The 22,547-nt window shown below is 42.2% G+C and overlaps 1 protein-coding gene across 4 annotated transcripts; it reads left to right on the forward strand.

The window, feature by feature from the left end:
- The first annotated feature begins 4,120 nt into the window (after positions 1 to 4,120).
- On the forward strand, positions 4,121 to 22,242 carry DDX19B (DEAD-box helicase 19B). Of its 4 annotated transcripts, XM_064581442.1 has the most exons (12): positions 4,121 to 4,305; positions 10,718 to 10,766; positions 11,606 to 11,659; positions 12,416 to 12,551; positions 12,965 to 13,057; positions 15,419 to 15,521; positions 16,285 to 16,399; positions 18,931 to 19,108; positions 19,469 to 19,706; positions 20,687 to 20,849; positions 21,326 to 21,517; positions 21,934 to 22,242. In XM_064581442.1, exons 1-12 carry the CDS (start codon positions 4,132 to 4,134, stop codon positions 21,993 to 21,995), a joined length of 1,557 nt encoding a protein of 518 aa, XP_064437512.1. In that variant the 5' UTR covers positions 4,121 to 4,131; the 3' UTR covers positions 21,996 to 22,242. The 4 variants fall into 4 exon arrangements, with proteins under 4 accessions (XP_064437512.1, XP_064437515.1, XP_064437513.1 ...); XM_064581445.1 differs by lacking the exon at positions 15,419 to 15,521; XM_064581444.1 differs by lacking the exon at positions 10,718 to 10,766 and having other exon boundaries at positions 4,130 to 4,305.
- The last annotated feature ends 305 nt before the right edge of the window (positions 22,243 to 22,547 follow it).

Here is a 22,547-nt window from a genome sequence, read left to right on the forward strand (position 1 = left end):
GGTCGGCATTTTGGTTTGCAAAGTCCTAATAGTTGACCTGGTTAATAAAGGTAACCGGCGACGTGTGTTTGGTAGAGGTCACACTCTTGGTATACAGTTCTGTTCATTTTAGTTGCAAGATGGTGTGCAGACTTAAGGGATTCTGATTTCTCGTGCCCATGGTTACGCTTGTCTTTGTCAGATTTTGGATTTGGTGTGGAAGAAATTACTTACTCGACGAGGGACAATTGAGTTGGCATCTGGTCCTCGATTTGCCTTTGAAAAATAATAAGTATTTATATGCGAGGCATTGCATTTCTCATAGATTATTTCATTTAATTTTTAAACTGCATATGAGGCAGGTCAATGGCATCTCTTCTTACAGATGAGGTAACTGCCTCACCCAAGTTCACACGGAAAAGTTGCAGAGCTATGATCCAAACCCACTCCTGTTTAACTACAAAGCCCATAGTTGTTGGGTTTTTTTCGATTTTATTTATTTATTTATTTGAGAGAGAGAGAGCGTGAGACGGGGGAAGGTCAGAGGGAGAAGCAGACTTGCTGCTGAGCAAGGAGCCCCATGCGGGATTCCATCCCGGGACTCCATCCCGGGACTCCAGGATCATGACCTGAGCCGAAGGCAGTCGCTTAACCAACTGAGCCACCCAGGCGCCCCATGTTGTTGTTGTTTTTTTTTTTTTAATAAGTTCTACACCCAATGTAGGGCTTGAACTCAGCTACCCTGAGATTAAGAGTCCCATGCTCTATACATGGCTCACTCTGAAGTAAAACATTCGCTGAACCTCTTGGGAGATTGGGAAGCTAATAGAGCTCAAGATAGTACAACTTAAATACTTAGTTTTGGAAATATGTAGTCCTAGATTCTAATTCTCCCATGGCACCTAAAATATTTTTATCATCTATAAAATGGACTTAGATCGTTCATTTATTTGCTATCAGGTCAAATGGGAGTGACTGAATACTCTTCAGACCATAAGTTGTTAAGAAATCACCTGATATCTTAAAATGCAGATCCTGATTTAGTAGGTCTAGGAGTGAGGCCTGAGATTCTGCATTCTAATGGGCTCCCATAGGTACTGATATCTGTGCTGCAGCTGCTGCTGGAGGAGGAGGATCACACTTGGAGTAGCAAGGGCATAAACTAGGAATGAGCTTCTTCACCTATTTGTTCAGAGATAAAGACTTAAAAGTTTGACCTACTTAGGGGATGTGTATTCCTCATCTAGTCATTCACCAAATGGGTGTCAATTATGCATTAGTCCCTGAAGGTCACCATTAAGGAATGCAGACACTGCCCTACCCTCATAAAGTTTCCAGTCTAGCAAAGGAGCTGGATATCCAGCAAAAAATGACAAAGTTCAATGCACAAGGGACACCTTGCTGGAGCCTAGACTCAGCCTTTCGCCCCCAGGTACCTGGGTACGCTTGCCGGAGGCTGTGCCGTCCCCTCCGCTGATTGGCTCGCCGGACCAGCTTCCAGGCCTCAGCCAATGAGGTTGGGGCAGTGGGCAGTTGGTGGAGGTAACCGCCACGCTGAGGGGCGATGGCTGGGGCTCCTGGCCGCATCCGAGGCCGCGCCCTGGGGCGCTTTCCACTTGCCTTGCCTGTGGGCGATGTGAGTATCTCTGAGGTTAGAAACAAGACCTCTTTTTCCATATTTAGGCGTCTTCCTCACCCCTACCCCTGGAAGGGAGAGCCAGGAATAGTAATAATAGCTAATATTTATCAAGCCTTCGCCATAGGCCAGTCGCTATATCACATAACCTTTTGACTGTTGAATCATTGAATGATGCAGTGGGTACTTAACCATGACTTCAGAGAATACGGAGGCTGCCAAGGTCATGTGGGAGTAAATGCAGGAGGCTGCATTCTAATCCAGCTGCTCTTATAACTTTGATTCCTCTCTCCACGCTCTGCTTTGGAAGTCGGATTTCTTCTTAGCAGGTGTCTCGCCTTGTGCTGGTATCTGGGGGTGGAGACAGGAGACCCTAGCATCCTGATGCTTATTAAGTTTTGGGTTGTTTTCTTTTTTATTTTTTTTAAGATTGATTTTATTTATTTATTTATTTATTTATTTATTTATTTATTTATTTTTAAAGATTTTATTTATTTATTTGACAGAGAGAGAGATAGCGAGAGCAGGAACACAAGCAGGGGGAGTGGGAGAGGGAGAAGCTGGCTTCCTGCTGAGCAGGGAGCCCGATGTGGGACTCGATCCCAGGACTCTGGGATCATGACCTGAGCTGAAGGCAGACGCTTAACGACTGAGCCACCCAGGCGCCCAAGATTTTATTTATTTATTTGACAGAGAAAGACACAGTGAGAGAGGGAACACAAAGAGGGGGAGTGGGAGAGGGAGAAGCAGGCCTCCCAGAGAGCAGGGAGCCCGATGCGGGGCTTGATCCCAGGACCCTGGGATCATGACCTGAGCCAAAGGCAGACGCTTAGCAACTGAGCCACCCAGGCACCCCTGTTTTCTTTTTTAAATAGAGAAAGCAACACATGGTAAAAAGCATTTATGGGAAGGATAAGCACCATAATTCAGGAGAGCTGCTGTCTCTTGGGGGCTTCAATCAAATCTTAATTGTTTTCTTTCTTAAGCCCTAACATGGGAACCTAGATGTTTATTATGTTATCCCCTTTCTTGTTTGTCTGAAATACAATTTTAAAAGGAAAATATGCCCGTGGAAAATAAATTTCAGAGGATGAAGTGTACACAACGAAAAGAAAGTCTTCTCCTTCCCCAGATTTCTAGAGCGCCTCACTAAAAGCAGTTACTGTTAGCAGATTTGTGTGTATCTCATACATTTTCTATAGTATCTACAAGCACATGAGGGTTTTCTTTTTCACAAGTGGATCCTATTATATACAGTCCTGAACCTTGGATGATTTCTTTTTTAAACTCATTAAACTTAAAAAGAAAAATCCATAACCTCCATTAGCCCTGTGATCAATATAATTTTGCTGGCAAAATATTCCTAGGATTGCTTCTGATATGATGAGATGTAGGTCATGGCTTCTCTGGCTGTGTGTTTGCCTTTTTCTTTTTGAACATCCTCCCCTGTAGGTTCCAAAAAATCTTCACCAAATGAACCCCCTCAAGGGTACAGGAGAAAAAGAATCATGGCAAATAGAGTATTGCCTGGAAGTGTTTTACCCTTTCCTGAACATTCTTACTCATACTCTACAGGTAAAATCCCACATAGAGCCCACTACTGCTTGAAATTAATTTACTGAAGTAGAATAATGGCAAAGAGAGGTAAGTGGGGATTCATTTTCTCAGCTTGCAGGAAAATGCCCAGCTTCTTTATAGTGAAGTAACAAGGGGGAGAGAACCTTGTTTCCCGTTAAGGGAAAGGGAGTGTCACACGTAATCCTTATTTTACCTCTTTTAAAGCCCAAGATTTTTTTTGCCTTTTAAAAAATTCTCCCAATCACGCAACTTTTACATGGGAGCGCTGGGATTCCAACCCAGGCACAGCTAACTCCAAAAGTCATGCCAGATGGGGAAGAGTTCCCTGGGATGAACTCATTTGCTCATTAAGCCGCTTTGCATGGCCCTTTGCCTCTATCTCCTACCAATCTCTTCATCCCTGGCTCTTGTCAATCCCCACCAGAATGTCCTTCAGACACAAACCTCCTTGCTTTTTCTTGTGTCCGATCCTCTAGCTGGAACACATTTCCCTAGCACCTTCCTTGAGTATTTTTGAAGGTGACATTCCTGTAAGTGGTGTTGCCACATAGTTTGCGGGATAAATTTTTAACCAAATGGTGTTTGACATGGCTGACTGCCAACCCCTGAACACTGAAAATGACCAACCTTAAGATGTTGTTTCAATACGCATTTTGGTGACTACCGTATCTGTAATGGTTGTGTTTTGATATATTCAATCTATATGAGCTTCTATGCCGGCGTGCTGGGTGGGAAAGTGGTTTTGCTCGTGGGTTGGAGAGCCAGTTGGCAGTCAGAGTTTCTGGACGTTAGAGAAGAAAGGCTGAGCTAAGCAGGGGTCAGGGTTGTGGGTCTAAAAGCGATGGAAACTACAGCTCGAAGCGGGCGAGGGGCGACTGGGCGGGCGCAGATCTGACGTCACTACGGCGCGCCGCTTCCGGTCCCCAGCTCCTGAGCGAATGACTTCTCCCTCGGTGGGGCTGGAGCTGGGTTTGCTGCGACCCCAGGGAGCCCACGATCGCGCCGCCCCAGCCAGGGAGTCTGCCAGCACCAGCGTCTCACCGGCGCCTGGGACCATGGCCACCGACTCGTGGGCTCTGGCGGTGGACGAACAGGAGGCGGCGGCCGAGTCGGTGAGTTGGCTTCAGCCGTAAAAGGGTCAGGGGGTCAGTTTTGGCCGGGGATCACTCCTGGATAGGACACTCACTACTTTGGTCAGGACGGGTATGGAGTGCGTGTGAGGATGGAGCCTGGACCCTGAACTGGCTTTATTTATCCATCCGCCTCCTGGGTTACATGAGAGCAGGTGAGTGCTCCCATGGATGAAGAGCCCAGCCGCCTGTCTTCCGGGAATCGAGACTGATTGTAGATTGTTGCACTCTCCCCACTTGGATTATAATCACCTTTGTGTCATTCTCCACCTCTGGATTCTGAGCTTCCTGGGCTGTGGGACCGTGGCTTACTCGTCTTTGTGTACTTCCTTGCTCGCTTAATGATGATGAATGATCGACTCTGTAGGCCTGGTAGTCAGTAAGTAAATCCTCTTCTGATCACCTTAGCTTTATTCTGGGCCTCACACACATTAACCAAGAGATGACTTAAACGTGACTATGTAGAATTAATTCCTCCACCTAAACACTCTTAAGTTCTGATAGTACTTTGAACCTACTTCTGTTAGTACTTATTTCTGTGAATTTCTTGAGAACAAGGACTTTGTCTTATTTTTTATATAACTGATAATATATGCACATAATTAAAAGAATCAAAAAGTTTTTAAAAATATTTTATTTATTTGACACAGACAGCGAGAGAGCGAATACAAGCGGGGGAGTGGGAGAGGAAGAAATAGGCTCCCCACTGAGCAGGGAGCCCGATGCGGGACTCCATCCCAGGACCCTGGGATCATGACCTGAGCTGAAGGCAGATGTTTAACGACTGAGCCACCCAGGCGCCCGGAGTCAAATAGTTTTAAAAACTGGTTCCACTGGGCGTCTGGGTGGCTCAGTTGGTTAAGCGTCTGCCTTCGGCTCAGGTCATGATCCTGGAGTCCCTGGATCGAGTCCCACATCGGGCTCCCTGCTCAGCGGGGAGTCTGCTTCTCCCTCTGACCCTCCTCCCTCTCATGCTCTCTGTCTCTCATTCTCTCTCTCGCAAATAAATAAAAAATTAAAAAAAAAAATTAAAACTGGTTCCACCATCACCAATTTTTTCCTCCTCAGAGACAACTAATAGATCTTTTGAAGCTAATTTACATCATTGACCTCCTTGTTCTCTAAATAGCATGTTTGTTTTGCTAGTTTTTGAATTTTCAGTTTTAGGTATTTACTGATTTTGATTTTTTTTTTCTGATTTTGATTCTTTTCTCCTTTCTTTTTCCACCACAGATGCACACCTTCCCACTCCCTACCTTTTCATTATAATTTTAGTTAGATCAGTATTTCATGTTTACATTATTAGTAGCTTATGAATACTTTTACTTTCCTATAAAACTTTGTTTTTCCTTGGAATTTATAATTGCCTTGCATTTTTGCTTCATGTTTTTGGTACTTATCCCAACTCGACCCCAAGCTCTTTGCTAATTGTTTAGTTTATCTCAGGATGTTCAGACACATTAAGTATTAATTTGGAGCGCCTGGGTGGCTCAGTCATTTAAACGTCTGACTCTTGATTTCAGCTTAGGTCATGATCTTGGGGTGGTGAGATCGATCCCCGTATGGGGATCCACACTCAGCATGTAGTCTGCTTAAGATTCTCTTTCTCTCCCCTCCCCCCGCTTGCTTTCTCTCTAAAATAAATAATAAAATCTTCAGTTAAAAAAAAAGTATTCTGTTAATTCTATTTCCCCTAGGTCTTTTAGCCTACTTCATATTGGACTAGTTCTCCCTATGCTTAGAGCAGAACTCATTTTGGTGACTGGAGGGGAACAGGCAGATTTCCTTTCACCTTCATTCTGGGGATTCACTCTTCTCTTGTGTTGGATCCCCTCCTTTCTCTATCCCCTCTCTCCATCTTTATTGATTTGGTGAAACCACCCATCAGTTTTCTAGAGGTGTCTCACAAGTTTTTTTTTGTTTGTTTTCTATGATACTGTTGCATTTCTGGAAATACCTTATTTTGCCCTATCATTTGGATAGCTGGGTATAGAGCTGTAGGTTGGAAATTAATTTCCTACCAAATTTTAAAGGCATTGTTTCATTGTCTTTTAGACTTCTTTATTGGTTATTGAGATGTCTGAGATCATTCTGATTTCTGATGTGACCTGTTTTTCTCTTTGTAATCCTGAAGAATCTTCTATTTGTTTCCAGTATACAGAAAATTCATGATAATGAATCTTGGTATGGGTCTTTTTTCATCCATTTTGCTGGCCCTGGGTGGGTTGTATCATCCTTTATTTATTTATTTTTAAGTAATCTCTATACCCGATGTGGGGCTCGAACACACAACCCCAAAGTCAAGAGTTCATGCTTTTTTGACTGAACCAGCCAGGCGCCCCTGGGTGGGTCCTTTCAATCTGGAAAATTCTTGTCCTTAAGTTATGAGAAATTTTCTTGAAATATTTTGTTGTTCATTTCTCCACCTTTGTTTTTTCTTTGCCCTCTTTCAAGAATTCTTACTAGTTGACTGTTGGATCTCTTGGGCTGGCCCAATTTTTAAGTCAAGTTTATTGAGGTATAAGTTACATATAGTAAAACTCACCCTTGTTCAGTGAATTTTGACAAAGGCATTCAGTTGTGTAACCACCACCACAATCAAGATACGGAACATTTCCACCACCTCCAAAAGTTCCCTCAAACTTTCGCAGTCACTCCCTTCTCCCCACCCTTCTCCGGCAGCTGCTGATTTGTTTTCTGTCTCTTTAGATTTGCCTATTCTGGATATTTTATATAAGTTGAATCATACAATATGTGGTCTGTTGTGTCTGGCTGCTTTCACTTAGCATAATATTTTCAAAGTTTGTCCCTGTTGCAGTAGGTGTCATTACTTTTTATTGCCAAATAATAGTCCAGTGTCTAGATATATCATATTTATCCATTCATCAGTGTCCATTGATGAGCATTTGGATTGTTTCTACTTTTTGGTTATTATGAATAATGTTACTGTGATTATTCATGTACAAGTTTTTGTGTGGACATTTCAAATCTCTTGGGTATACACCTAGAAGTGGCATTTCTGGATTATATAATAACTCTATGTTTAACTTTTGAGGAACTGTCAGACTTTTCCAGAGTGGCTGTACCGTTGTATCATCCTTAAAATGATTATTTTCTATGAGATTAGTATTAACTATGACAGGCACCATTCTGTAGAGGTTAAAACCTTAGCCTTTATAGCCAGACAGTCTAGAATTTGTATTCTAGGTCCATCGTTTACTAGTTATATGACTTCGGGCAAATCGCTTAATCTTTCTGTGCCTCGGTTTCCAAATGGAGATAATCATAATACCTACCTCACTGAGTTATGGACATGCCTGTTATAAGTGCTACGTAAGTAATAGCAATTGTTGTTTTTTTGTTTTTAAAGATTTTATTCATTTGAGACAGAGATAGAGAGAGAGAGCATGAGCAGGGGAGAGGCAGAGGGAGAGGGAGAAGCAGGCTCCCCACCGAGCCAGGAGCCAGATGTGGGGCTCGATCCCAGAACCCTGAGATCATGACCTGAGCCGAAGGCAGACGCTTAACCATCTGAGCCGCCCAGGCGCCCGCAATTGTTATTATGCATAAATCACAGTTCCTTTGCAGGAATCTTTTTTTTTTTTAATGTTTTAAATAATATTTTATTTGAGAGAGAGGGGGAGAGAGGGAGAAGCAGGGAGCCCAACGTGGGGCTTGATCCCAGGACTCTGGGATCATGACCTGAGCTGAAGGCAGACGCTTAACCGAGCCACCCTGGTGTCCCTGCAGGAATCTTTTAAATTACTTGTCCATATTCTATGGATTAGATAGTTGAACCTGGGTAAGATTTGTGAATCTACTTAACCATGCACAAGTAAATTAGATCACAATATTCCAAAACTGAGCAAATGAGTAAAGACGCCTCTGTTACCCTCTGCCTTACGGAACTCTCACTGAGGACACTGCACGACATAGGTGACAGTGATGTGTATAGTGCAAGGTTACTGTATTTTAAATATTCATTAAGCTTCATGCCTTATTTATTTTAGATAAGAAAATACTAGATTCTATTTATATTTATTTCCTCCTCCCCCCGTGGCTCCTCTCTTTGTTCCCCTCTGTTCCTTTGGGAGATTTCTTTTTAGAGGAGGGCAAACAGATAAGAAAACTGATGAGTATGACCCTACTCTATGTCCTCTACTTCACCATTTTGCCAAAGATAATCCCTATTCTGTATAGTTAACTTACCTTTAAATCTTTTATGTCTCAAGAATCCTTTCTTACGTAGCTTTTGAATAAAATGCAGTGTGTAACTGTAGAGTTTTCAATTATTTTAACATATCTTAAAAACTAAAATATTAAAGGCATTGAAAATATGGCTATTAAAAAGTGGATTTTTTGCTTTGTTGCCTTTTGGTTAATTTCAGAATGGTTTCTGACGAAGTTACAAGAGGAGTTGGTTTCTCCTCTTTGGTCCAAGTAAATAGAGCAAAGGAAGGTATCTAAACTGTACTTTCAATATAAGTTTCAGTGTTCAGTTCACGGACATTGCACTGGGTAATACAGACTTCACTGTCTCTGCTTTACGGGCTTGGAGGTCCCCAGAGCCAAGTGAGGGGCGAGTTTGTTTTTAGATTCCTGTTTTTAGATTCCGCTGGAACCTATCCAGAATCCTGATACGTTGTAATCAAAACATCTATTGGTTTCACTTACATTGTTACTACCACCTTTACTACATATTGCATTTTAGTTACTTTCACTGTTACTTTACTCTGTTAACTTCAGTTTGAACAGTATATCAACAAAAGAATGGTTTGTCTTTTTTATCATTGGGTATTAAAATGTTTTACAGTAATAGATGTTTGTAACTCATTTATACTTCATTAACTCACTTATACCTCAGCCCTATCATTTGTTTTAGCTAGCAATTATCACCCTAGGAGTGAGTACTATTAACCTAACTGTTGTAAATATTGCCAGTAAGTCAGGCAGTCTGTCTGTATGTTTGTCTGTCTCTCTCTCTACCCCTGGCTGCGCAATCTCTCTCTCTCTCCCTCTTAATAGACCTGGATACTACACGTTTTTAAACAGGGTTTGTTGGTAGGATGTGGAGAAGTGTTTTAGAGAAGACCAAATATACTGAACACCTACCTGCTGTGTATCATGCACTGCGCTGGTCACTTCATATTCATTGTCTGTTAGTGTGTTTGCTATCATGTGGAATTAATGAAGGATTTTTACTGCTTTATGATGATTTCCTTTTTTGCCATTTCCTTTCTTGCCAGTCTCTCCAGTGTGTTCCCCCCTACTCCTTCCCCTAACACCAAAGCAGAGACACCAGAAACTCCCTTTTCAGTTTCCAACAATAGAAGTGTGGTTCCTCCATCCCAACTAACCATCCATTAAAAGAGACGTTTGTTTCATACCTCTCTTGCCTTTCCCCTTTCCTGGACTTAGAGGAAAGGCAGAATGAACCTCAAAACATAAAGAACCACTGTAGGTGGTGCTTTAAGAAATAGCCATTTTCATTCTTACCCTTCACTAGATGATGTCCTAAGCCCCACTTAATATTTTATGATTAGAGCACCTGCTTTGTGCTAGATCCAAAGATCAATTAAATAAAAATACTCCTGTCCTTAAGGTATTTTCTACACCTCCCCCCAGCTTTTATGAGGTGAAACTGACAAATAAAAGGGTATTTTCATTCTGCTAGAGGAGAGAAGTCCTGCCAGGATATGCTTAATTTACGGTGTTTGATCAAAGTCCTAATAATTCTTTCTCTGAAATGTCTCTCTGCTCTGACCCTTCCTTTGTATTCCTACTTCAGATTGTTAGGTATTTTGATTACACAGTGTGCCACAATGCCCCAGACTGTTCAGTTTCAAATATTAGACTTCCACCACAAGGCAAAGAACAAGGCAACCTGAATATGAGGGTGCATATCAGCATATTGCGGTCCTGAAGCTCAAACCTATCATGCAACGTAACTGATTCCCGTTCACAGATGCTTTTTGTTGCAGCCCTCCCACCTTGATGTTCTTGTCTGAAGTGTGACTGCATTTTCCAAGATCTTTTAAAATTTCCTGTTGTTTGGAATATGAGAGAATGACAAATGGTATTCTACTGAGAGAGTCTTTGTAATCAGGGCATTAAGCAAACTCATAAATTATAATTTTCTCTAGGAACTGTAATTAGGGAGTGTGGATTTTGAGTCATTTATGTAACCAGTTCTTTTTCTACTTCTATGTTTATGGGAAATTTTGTTTATTCTCACTCATTTAGTTGACAAAAGGAGCCCAGCAGAACAACTTAATGAATAGATCTTGAGAGTAGCTCATTTCTCCCCAGCTTCACTGGGGAGGCTCTGTTGATTCAAAATCTTTTAAGTGATTTTCCTGACACTTTCCCCCCTCCCCCCATATTCTCCATTTAGTTGAGCAACTTGCATCTTAAGGAAGAGAAAATCAAACCAGATGCCAATGGTGAGTAAAAGCTAGTTTGAAAACAAATGTGATTTCCTTTAGTATTTCTGCTTTGACATAATAACTATCTGGAAAAAAAAATTATATATGTACCAAAGCAGGGGGCTGGCAGAAAGTGGCAATCATTTGATCTGGGAACTAAGCTGGATTGTTTTGCTTTGTATTGTGCTTAAAATAAGCATGAGATTGCCTAATTGACTTATATACTGACCATGAGAACATACAACAAAGTATGAGCAATCTGAGAGTTAACCTATTGCCATTCTGAAATGTCTACCCCAAATCCAAGATTTCCATTAAATTTTTGTTGATGTACATAATATTATGGGGGGTGGATAGTAACATTTACCTCATTCCAAATTCATTTACAATCTTTTTCTGTAATTTTTTCATACCTACAATGTTGTTTGAATATACATTTCTATTAAACAACAGTTTATATACATAGAATCTTAATGGCATTACAGTGTTCATATACTGATGAAATATGGTTTGCATAGATACTCCTCCGTTGAGCATCAAGGTGGTTTGTGATCATTGCCTGCTGTGATCATCTTCTGTAACATTCAGAAATACCCATGCTATGAGGGAAAGTCCCATTAGTGTTTGATGTACCATGAGAGGACTCGGAATAGGGAAGAACTGAAATATAAGCAACACTGTTTCATACCTTTGTTTATTTAAGAACAATAAAATGCTTTTATCTGTGGCTTGGTTTCCTCATTTATTTTTCTGCTCCCCAGGCCTTTACATTTCTAGTGTCTCATAGAATTTGAATTGTCTCAGCTGTTGGGTATGGGATGTAATATTGAATGACGGCCACTTTGTGTCTGATAAAGGTGCTGTTGTCAAGACCAATGCTAATGCAGAGAAGGCAGATGAAGAAGAGAAAGGTAACACAGCCTAGAGCTATGCCCATGAGGTTCTACAGTCCTAAGAGAATAGATTGTTACAAAGCTTCATTTTTATACCCAACTTGGCTTGACTTTAATGGGAGTCATAGTGCTAATAAACACTCAACATAGTTGTTGCTGAAGGAATTCTCAATGTTTACATTTTAGAGAAATTTTACTTTGAGCAACTGATGGACTTCAACAGTCGCAGGAAATATGCCCTGAATGATGATCTTTTACAGGGCATTATAAAAGAAATTTTAAGTCGCATCCCCATTGTCTACTAAAGTTAATGCTATTTGGACACATTAAAGGTGGATAACAACATACAGTTTATATGATATCAAGATACAAACTTTTTAATTTCTGGGTTTTTTTTCATTGGGCCAAGCTAATAATTTTCAATTTTCTATTGAGCACAAACTGGGGAGTAAGTACTTGGGTTGACATAGGAAGAGTAGATAACCTCCAGAAAGGAGGGTTTGGAATAGAGTCCTGGAGAGGAATATGAGGCCCAACTGCATGATATCAGTATCAAAATCTTAATCTTTAAAAAAGCAATTTTAATTCTATTTATAAGTCAAAATTATGATATGTCTTGAATTAGAAGTCCTAGCATGAATACATGTTAGTGCTTTAAATGCCAATGACAAGTGAATTCAGATGAGCTCATGGTGGATTTCATGGCCTTTTAAAATTCTTTGCTCTCAAAAAAAATTACAAAGATGAAATTCTTTGTTGTCTTTTTCCTGACAGAGGACAGAGCTGCCCAGTCCTTACTCAACAAGCTGATCAGAAGCAACCTTGTGGATAACACAAACCAGGTGGAAGTCTTGCAGCGGGACCCAAATTCCCCACTCTACTCAGTGAAGTCCTTTGAGGAGCTTCGGCTGTGAGTGTTTACTTTCTGACTCTCTCCTTTGTGTTAGAGACCCTAGGCCTATTATGTTTGTGTGTATGTGTGTGTATATTTTATCACAGAACATTTTTAGCTAATACAAGTTTATTTTTTTAATTTTTTTTTTTAAATGCAAAAATGGGGTTTTTTTTTAAAGCAGGAGCACAGGACCATGGGCAGAAAGAGCTGCTGCTAGCTAATACAAGTTTAATGAAAGAATTTAGCTGCTTTGGGCTGTTAAGTAAAATTTCCAGGTAATGTGAATTGTGCCAAGTGCACAATTCAAGTATTATTCGTTGTAAGTAAACTGTGTGTAACAACAGTAAGAAAGAGAGGAAAAAGTCCCTCAGACATTTGACTTCGTTCCTCAACCAAAGAGACAGTGACTTTCATCTCTGTTTTCCCAGGAAACCACAGCTTCTCCAGGGAGTCTATGCCATGGGCTTCAATCGTCCATCCAAGATACAAGAGAATGCACTGCCTTTGATGCTTGCTGAGCCGTATGTATCCTGATACAACTCTATCCCATTTTTAGTTTTCCATTTTTAAAAATTTATTTATTTAAAAAAAACTATACTGGTAATACATGCTTATTTTAGCAAAGTTAGAAAATAACAAATAAGAAAAATTGTAATCTTCCCCCACCCACTATACTAATATTTAGAGACTTCTAGACTTTTTTTTACATAAACTCACATATTTATACCTTTTTTAAAAAATGGAACCATATGAAATCTTAAATGCTTTTTAAAAACTTAGATGGTTATCTTTCTATGTTGGTAAATAAACATTCATCATTCATATACACCATGCTTTCATTAGATGGATATATAAAATGTATTATGTCAAATACAGTAAGCAAAAACCAAGTAGGATTCTGGGAAACCAGAATAGGGTAATTATTAAGGTGGTTTTGTAGTGCAGTGCTTTTCATACTTTCATAGGCACATGAATCTCCTAGGAATTTATTAAAATGCAGATTCTCATTTCAGTCCATCTGAGGTTCACTATTTCTAAGAAGCTTCTAAAGTGATGTTGATGTTGCTAGTTTCAGACCACATTTTGAGCAAGAACATTCAAGAGCATGCGGAACTTGTTATAAAAACTGATCCCTACATTATATATGATTATGTAAAGTTGTACTGCATATAATCCTAAATCCTGAAACTCCTCTCATATAGTCTAAAAATAGACATTTTAGGTCTGTATTTTCTTTTTCTTTGTTCTGTGTCTTAATAGTGACTTTTTTCATGATGAATAATGTCTCTTTTTAGCTTGACACTTTGAGCATCTATGAAAAGCATTAAGATCTATAAATACGAATGACCAATGTGAAACAAATAAATATTCCATTTATGCACCTCTAAGTATGTTCAATTTTTAAATCATCAATGTTAGAAGAGACCTGAGAGAATTATCTAGTACCTTTCTTCATTAACAAATATGTATTGAATGCAGGTATGTAACATACTATCCTAGGCATTTGGTTACATTAGTAAACAAAGCAGACCAAAATTCCTGCCTATAAGGAGCTTAATCTGGAGTATAGATTATTTTTATTAAATTTATTAAATGTATTTTTATTAAAAATAAATATATATAGTATATAGTGTGTTAGAAAGTTGTAAATGTAATTAATGCCACTGAATTGTACACTTAAAAGCTATTTTTAAAGAAGGTGATAAATACTGGGGCGCCTGGGTGGCTCAGTGGGTTAAGCATCTGCCTTTGGCTCGGGTCATGATCCCAGGGTCCTGGGATCAAGCCCCGCATCAGGTTCCCTGCTCAGTGGGGAGCCTGTTTCTCCCTCTCTCTCTGCCTCCCTGCCACTCCCCCTGCTTGTGCTCTCTCTCTGTGGGTCAAATGAGTAAATCTTAAAAAAAAAAAGTGATAAATACTAATGAGAAAAAGAGCATAATAAGGGAGATCAGGAATACCAAGGGAACTGACTGCAATTTTCCCCCAACATTATATTATGAAAATTGTCAAAAAACAAAATTGAGAGGATTTTTTTTTTGAGAGTAGAGAGAGAGCACTAAAGTGGGGTGGGGAGGGGCAGAGGGAGAGGAAGAGAATCTTAGCAGGCTCCATGCCCAGCACAGAGCCCCACACAGGGCTAGATCTCATGACCTGAGCCAAAATCAAGAGTTGGATGCTTAACTGAGCCATCCAGGTGCCCTAAAGTTGAAAGGATTTTATAGTGAACATCCGTATGTCCATCACCTAGACGCTGTCACTAACATTTTACTGTACTTTATCACATATCTATCCACCAATACCTCATTTTTTAAGGCATTTCAAAGTAGGTTGCAATTTTAATCAAGTGCTTAGGGTAGGATCTCATCAAGTAGGTGGTGTGTGAGCAAAACCTTGAAGGAGAGAGAGTTGACATGTCATTTGGGGACAGCTGTCCCAGCAGACTACAGAAACCCTGGGATGGGGAATGGCTGGCATGCTTTTGGGGCAGCACCAAGGCCTTTGTGGGGGTGGGTAAGGGAGCAGGTGGTAGGAGCTGAGAACAGAGAACTACTAGGGAGCCAGATCAGGTGGGACCCTGTAACACAGGATTTTTACTTTTACTCTGAATGAAATGGGGAATGACTGGAAGGCTTTTGAGCAGAGCAGTGACATGTGCTGACTCACATTTTAAAAGAATCACTGGCTGCCGTGTCGAGAATAAAAGATATGGAGTGCTTTAAATCCCACCAGTCTTCTCTCTGTGGTGCTTTGTTTGTGGGGCAAGCATGTGTAACTACTGCAGAAATCAAAGCCTCCTTCCGTAAACTAATTTATTCTTCATTGTTATTAACTAAAAGGATACTTGAGATTTAAGCCCTTAAACAGTTTGTTTTCTTGTGCAGCCCACAGAATTTAATTGCCCAGTCTCAGTCTGGCACTGGTAAAACAGCTGCCTTTGTGTTGGCCATGCTCAGCCAAGTAGAACCTGCAAACAGATACCCCCAGGTAAGGGCTTGGTAAATTTGGATTTTCTGCTAATGTGTAGCTAGAAATTACATTTGATGGACTGAAAGCCAAGATGCATATTACTTTTTACATAAACCAGAACACCTTGTCTAGCACAAACAATATGGTTGATCTTCCAGTAGCAACATGCATCCTATTCCCTTTCCATGGTTTGCCAGTTCTGAGATACTGCTGACAGGCTTGGCACCTTTACTTTCAGAAAAACTCTTCTAGGGCGCCTGGGTGGCTCAGTCGTTAAGCATCTGCCTTCAGCTTGGGTCATGATCCCAGGGTCCTGCGATCGAGCCCTGCGTCGGGCTCCCTGCTCAGTGGAGAGCCTGCTTCTCCCTCTCCCACTCCCCCTGCTTGTGTTCCCTCTCTCTCTGTCAAATAAATAAATAAAATCTTAAAAAAAAAAAAAAGAGAAAGAAAGAAAAAACCTCTTCCATCTACAACTATCATCCTTTGGAAAGTTCTGAGAACTTTCTGAGTAAGTGAAAAGGAAGCTAATCTCCACCTGGAATTTCAGATCCTTGCTCTCATGTGGGTTTTTATATTCCTGTGGCCAATAGCTATTTTCAAGTGTATTTACCCAGCCAGAGTTCTAACCTTACGAATTCTAACTTATGACTTTGCAGCTTAAAGAATCAAATGGCGTGCACTTTAATTTACATGCTCTTCTTCAGCCTTAGCTGGAGGAATAAGTCCTGATGGTGATTCCCCACTGCCCTTGACATCTCACTCTGCACTCTCTCCCTGCCAGTGTCTGTGCCTCTCCCCAACTTATGAGCTCGCCCTTCAAACAGGAAAAGTGATTGAGCAGATGGGCAAATTTTACCCTGAACTGAAGCTAGCTTATGCTGTCCGAGGCAATAAATGTGAGTATGAATATATGATCCTAGTTCATTAACCTAACAACTTCTATTTTAAAAATTTCAAAACATATACAGTAGTTGAAATAAAAATGAACATTTCACCTAGATTTGAAAATTTAACATTTTACCAAATTTGCTCTATATGTGTGTGTATGTTTTTGGGGAAACATTTGAAAGTAAATTGCAGACACTGTGGATCTTTACTCCTAAATACTTTAGCATGGGGGCACCTGGCTGGCTCAGTCAGGAGAGCATGTGACTCTTGATTTCAGAGTTGTGAGTTTAAGCCCCACATTGGGTGTAGAGATTACTTGGAAATAAAATCTTGGGGCACCTGGATGGCTACCAGTCAGTTAAGCAGCTGACTCTTGATTTCAGCTCAGGTCTTGATTTCAGGGTCGTGAGTTCAAGCCCCACATGGTGCTCCACAATGGGAGTGGAGCCTACTTAAAATTCTTTTTTTTTTTTTTTTTAAGATTCCATTCATTCATTCATTTGTCAGAAAGAGAGCACAAGCAGGGGGAGCGGCAGGCAGAGGGAGAAACAGGCTCCCTGCTGAGCAAGGAGCCCAATGTGGGACTCTATTCCAGAACCCTGGGATCATGACCTGAGCTGAGGGCAGATGCTTAACCCACTGAGCCACCAAAGTGTCCCTTAAAGAAATCTTTAAAAAAAAATTTTTTTTAAATAAATACTTTAGCATGCATCTCATAATAGGACGTTCTTCAGCATACCCACAAAACCCTTATCACAACCAAGACAATTAGCAGATTCTCTAATAACTAGTATCTGGTCCATTTTTATTTTTCCCCGATAGTCCTAAAAGTCCCATAGTCTTTATGGCGATTTTGTTTTTGAACCAAGATCAAATTGGTGTGGATGCACTGCATTTGGTGTTGTGTATCTTACATTTCTTTAAATCTAGAATAGTCCCTCCACCTCCGCCTCCTCCCAGTACATCTGACTTTTTGAACAGGCCAGACCAGTTGCTCATAAAATGCTGCACATTCTGGATTTGTTTAATTGCCTAATTTCTTTTTAATGATATTAGAAGAACAAAAATGTTCTAGAATATTCATGACAATTAACTCTGGCATTTAATTTTTTTTTTTTAAGATTTTATTTATTTGAGAGAGAGAATGAGAGAGAGAGAGAGAGACCCATGAGAGGGGGGAGCGTCAGAGGGAGAAGCAGACTCCCCGCTGAGCAGGGAGCCCGATGTGGGACTCGATCCCGGGACTCCAGGATCATGACCCGAGCTGAAGGCAGTCGCTCAACCGACTGAGCCACCCAGGCGCCCTGGCATTTAATTTTTTTAATTGAGTTATAATTAACAGTGTTTTATTAGTTTCAGCTATATAATGATACAGCAATTCTGTATTTTTCTCAGTTCTCATCAAAATAAGTGTAATAAATGTAAAGGATCCCCTGTATCTATTTCACCCAACTGCCACCTACCTCCCCTCTGGCAAACAAGTTTATTCTCTGTATTTAAGAGTCTTGTTTTTTGTTTGGAGCTTATTTTTATTATTTTTTCTTTATTCATTTTTCCTACTTTTGTTTTGCAACAAATTAACAATATTTAAGTAATTTAAAAAGTGTTGAAAGTTTGGCCATGAATCTTTAACACGTGTAACTATGACTCATAGAAATCCACTCAGCGTACAATATCCTAATACTAACTTGAAGTTGCTTCTAAAAAGTAGTACGATTATAAAACTTAGTGGAAGATGATCATAATACATTTAAAATTTTGCAGTTTGGGTCGAAGTTAGAATGCCAGAGTCTGAGTAACTGTTGTGGGAGGCAGTAATTGGTTTGTTTAACAGAAGTAAGAGGCAGCATTTATTGGCTTTGAATTGACTCAACATTCACATTTGGGCAAAATTTTGGCAGTGGTTAGAAGGAGTTTGTGTATGTCAGCTCAAGGTTGTAATTAAAGGACTTAAATTCAATCTATAAATGCCATCTAATTCAAAATGAAGAGCCACATCTCAGTTTCAAACCGCACACGGTCAAGAATGTACCATGGTCCACCAGGTCTTGTCTGGGGAAGCACTTTACCTAAGAGAAGCAGTTTGTGTTTGAGAAAGCAAAGCCATTCATGATGAATCCTATTTTCTGACCTGGGCAAGGGGTGTGTAAAGGCAACCGGCTTGTTTGATGTAGATGCCAGGATAGTTGAGGGGCAGAGTGCACTGGAGAGAGCTTGTGAGGAAGTGCAACCTCGGGCTGGGGGAATGATGCTGACAGAGAAGAAAGAAAGATAACAGATCCTCCTTGAAAGAGAACTGGATGACTACAGAGAATGGACAAGAACACTACTGAAGAGGCTTTCATCTTGTCACTGTTTCTATCCTTACGATGTCTTTTCAGCATTATTAAATACTATAATGATATTATAACCTTTCCTTAAGATATTAATGCAAACATCAAAATAGTTGCATTAAAATACATCATAGCTTTAGATTTTCTCAAAGAGGAAAGCTGGCTTTACCATGGAAATACCCACAGAAAACATCTTGTCTCCACAGTGGAAAGAGGTCAGAAGATCAGTGAGCACATTGTCATTGGCACCCCTGGGACTGTTCTGGACTGGTGCGCCAAGCTCAAGTTCATTGACCCCAAGAAGATCAAGGTGTTTGTTCTGGATGAGGCCGACGTGATGATAGCTACTCAGGGGCACCAAGATCAGAGCATCCGCATCCAGAGGTAGGAACTCTTGAGCCAAGAGGAACTTCTCAGCCTCCTGATCTGCAGCATCTTCTCCTTTTACTTCAAACACTTCTTCTTGCTCCCGTCAGGTTCTTTACTTTAGTACTTCCAGAAGCATTTGTTCGATGGGCCATTTCCTCATCAGCACTGACCGTGGGTTGAGGAAGGAGACTTAGGGAATCTAACACCAGCCCCATTCCTGCCCCATGGCTGCTCTCACCTCCTCCCTGCTGTTCTCCTCCCCCTTTTGCCACTTTCCTCGGCATGTAGACCATGCAAGCCGGGGCGGCTTTCTTCTGTTCCTTCCAGGGAAAGACTCGGGATCATGCCACATACTACCTGGGTCTTCCCTTGCAGGATGCTGCCCCGGAACTGCCAGATGCTGCTTTTCTCTGCCACCTTCGAAGACTCCGTATGGAAGTTTGCCCAGAAAGTGGTCCCAGACCCAAACATTATCAAACTGAAGCGCGAGGAGGAGACATTGGACACCATCAAGCAGTATTACGTCCTGTGCAATAACAGAGATGAGAAGTTCCAGGCCTTGTGTAACCTCTACGGGGCCATCACCATTGCTCAGGCCATGATCTTCTGCCATGTGAGTAGCAGTGGAGGCGGTAGGCCTGCCTGGGGAGGAGCTGCACTGGAGGGGGTGCCTGCCCCTCCTCTCAGCCCGCTCGTCAGTGGTGAGGAGGACCAGGTGCCCTGTGTGACCAGAAAGGAAATGATGAATCGCCTCCACCTGCCTCAGGGAGTATTCTCAGATTGTAATAAGTTATGAGGGAAAGACTGTGAAGATTTGAACCTTCTTAGGTTCTACTTCTTAGAGATAACTTGGAAAATACTCCAGATAACATCCAATGAAATAATTCTTTTTTTTTTAAGATTTTTTTTTTATTTATTTGACAGAGAGAGACACAGTGAGAGCAGGAACACAAGCAGGGGGAGTGGGAGAGGGAGAAGCAGGCCTCCCGCTGAGCAGGGAGCCCGATGCGGGGCTCGATCCCAGGAGTCTGGGATCATGACCTGAGCCGAAGGCAGCCGCTTAACGACTGAGCCACCCAGGGCACCCCTCAAATAGTCTATATTCTTAATGTTTTATAATTATTTCATTGGGGTGGCTGGGTGGCTCAGTCGTTAAGTATCTGTCTTCGGCTCAGGTCATGATCCCAGACTCCTGGGATCGAGCCCCGCATCGGGCTCCCTGCTCAGCGGGAGGCCTGCTTCTCCCTCTCCCACTCCCCCTGCTTGTGTTCCTGCTCTCACTGTGTCTCTCTCTGTCAAATAAATAAAAAAAAAATCTTAAAAAAAAAAAAAAGAATATAGACTATTTGAGAATGAAGACCTTTGGCTCACACCTCACTCTTCCTAGCTGAACACTAAGATGATTTTAAGTAATTCATCAAAAAAAAAAAAAAATGACATGGCTAAAATTATTTGTGAAATTTCTAAGCCTTTCCTGCTGACTCAACTCAGCAGGTCTTCATGTACTTTAACAGCAATAAACCACTTTTTTGCAGGTATCTTTTTTTTTTTAACATTAAAAATATTCATTTAAAACAATTCTGTTCACTCCAGACCCGCAAAACAGCGAGCTGGCTGGCAGCAGAGCTCTCAAAAGAAGGCCACCAGGTGGCCCTGCTGAGTGGCGAAATGATGGTGGAGCAGAGGGCTGCGGTGATCGAGCGCTTCCGAGAGGGCAAAGAGAAGGTGCTGGTGACCACCAACGTGTGTGCCCGCGGTGAGCAGGGAATGCGTCTGTCCGCCAGGCCCCGGGTCGGCAGGGAAGTCCTCCTATACAGGGCACTCCACTGGTTTGAGGGAGTCCACGTGGGGTTGGTGCTGGAGAGACTGGATTCCCCCGGCAGATAAGAACTGTCACAGAAGCCAGGGGCCCCGATGCTGGAAGGACACAGACCAGCATCTCACTGGTTCAGGACAGTGCCTGCTCTCTCTGGGGCCCCCACTGAGGTTCTGGCTGCATCTCCAGGTACTGGTGTCTAGCAGAGGCTCGCTCACTGGCAGTGTAATTTTGTTAGCACCTGCCCAAGTTCTGTTTTTCCCTCTGGGTTCTGCTGCGTGCCCCCGTCCCCGAATCCCAGAGCCGGCCTGCCCCAGACTCTTCCTTCCACCTGAAGCTGGGGCATTTCAGCCTCGCTTGGTTGGCGGTGGTTTTCGTCTCCCGTCCTGACTCCTCTCCACCTGTCTTTCGTGCAGGTATTGATGTCGAACAGGTTTCTGTTGTCATCAACTTTGACCTCCCCGTGGACAAGGATGGGAACCCGGACAACGAGACCTACCTGCACCGGATCGGGCGCACGGGCCGCTTTGGCAAGAGGGGCCTGGCAGTGAACATGGTTGACAGCAAGCACAGCATGAACATCCTCAACAGAATCCAGGAGCATTTTAGTGAGTGGCTGGGAGTGGTCCCCGCCAGGGCCCTTCCTTACAGGGGGAGTCCAAAGGAGGGGGAAGGGTGGGTTCTCCCGTGGCCCCGAGAGAAGCCTGTGTCCCTGGAACAGTCCCCTCCTTTCCTACAGTATGGAAGTCTCAAAGAGCACACCTGGTGAGGTTTCCGGGCCAGGGACTCAAATGACAGTGCCCCCCTGGCCAGGCCGAAGGGCCTAGGGCTGTCCCTTGCTCAGGCACCGGGAGTCTTTGGGGTCAAGGGAAAGATGGCTGTGGCCAGAGGCATGGCCCTGTTCCTAGGCCGGGCAGAACCCTGTGTGTTTCCTCTCTCCCTGCCGTGCTGTCCCTTCCCTAGGTGTGTGTCTCCATGGGAGCCCTGCGTTGATTGCTCTCTGAATTCTCATTTTTCTCCCCAGATAAGAAAATAGAAAGATTGGACACGGATGATTTGGACGAGATTGAGAAGATAGCCAACTGAGACGCTCCACCAGTCGCCAGTGCCCACCCCCGGCATTCCGCCTGCACGGGAGACCGGTGCTTTCACGGCACAGGCCTCGACAGTCACCACAAAGACAAAGGCAGAGGAGAGAGAAACTACCTACCTCATTTTAAATTACGTTTGGACTAGACAAAAATTGTGCAACTGATGGGGGAAGGTAGAAAAAAATTGTTTACACAACTTCTAAGGATTAGGCGTGAATACACAGAAATTTACCTTTTGGAAATTCCGTCTTTTTTTTGGCCAGCTTCTTCCCCATCCTGATGTTGTCGCTAATCACTTGCTCAAGATCCCTGTGGCAGCCCCTGCCTATTTTCTGGCCAGGAGTGTTCAGGACAGCCACCAGACAGAATAGAGGTGAAGAGGGACGCAGAGAGAGGCCCCAAGTAGGATAGGTGTATAAGCCGGCCATCATGTTTGGAGTATGGCATGAGGCCTCTGAGCTGGTGCTTTGGATTTCGGGTGGGACAGCTCATCTGAGTGTTGTCAGCTCCCTCTGTCCTGATGCCCACAGCAAGAAGGGATTTGCTA

This window comes from Mirounga angustirostris, unplaced genomic scaffold, assembly GCF_029215605.1.
Source record: "Mirounga angustirostris isolate CCGP_5_RB_7025 unplaced genomic scaffold, mMirAng1.0.hap1 SCAF_16, whole genome shotgun sequence".
Lineage (NCBI taxonomy): Eukaryota > Metazoa > Chordata > Mammalia > Carnivora > Phocidae > Mirounga > Mirounga angustirostris.

Coding starts and splice junctions, on each gene's coding strand:
- DDX19B (XM_064581442.1), top strand. CDS start 4,132: ATGACTTCTCCCTCGGTGGGGCTGGAGCTGGGTTTGCTGCGACCCCAG. Junction 12,552..12,964: donor TCCTTTGAGGAGCTTCGGCT/GTGAGTGTTTAC, acceptor CTGTTTTCCCAG/GAAACCACAGCTTCTCCAGG. Junction 16,400..18,930: donor TGCTGTCCGAGGCAATAAAT/GTGAGTATGAAT, acceptor TTGTCTCCACAG/TGGAAAGAGGTCAGAAGATC.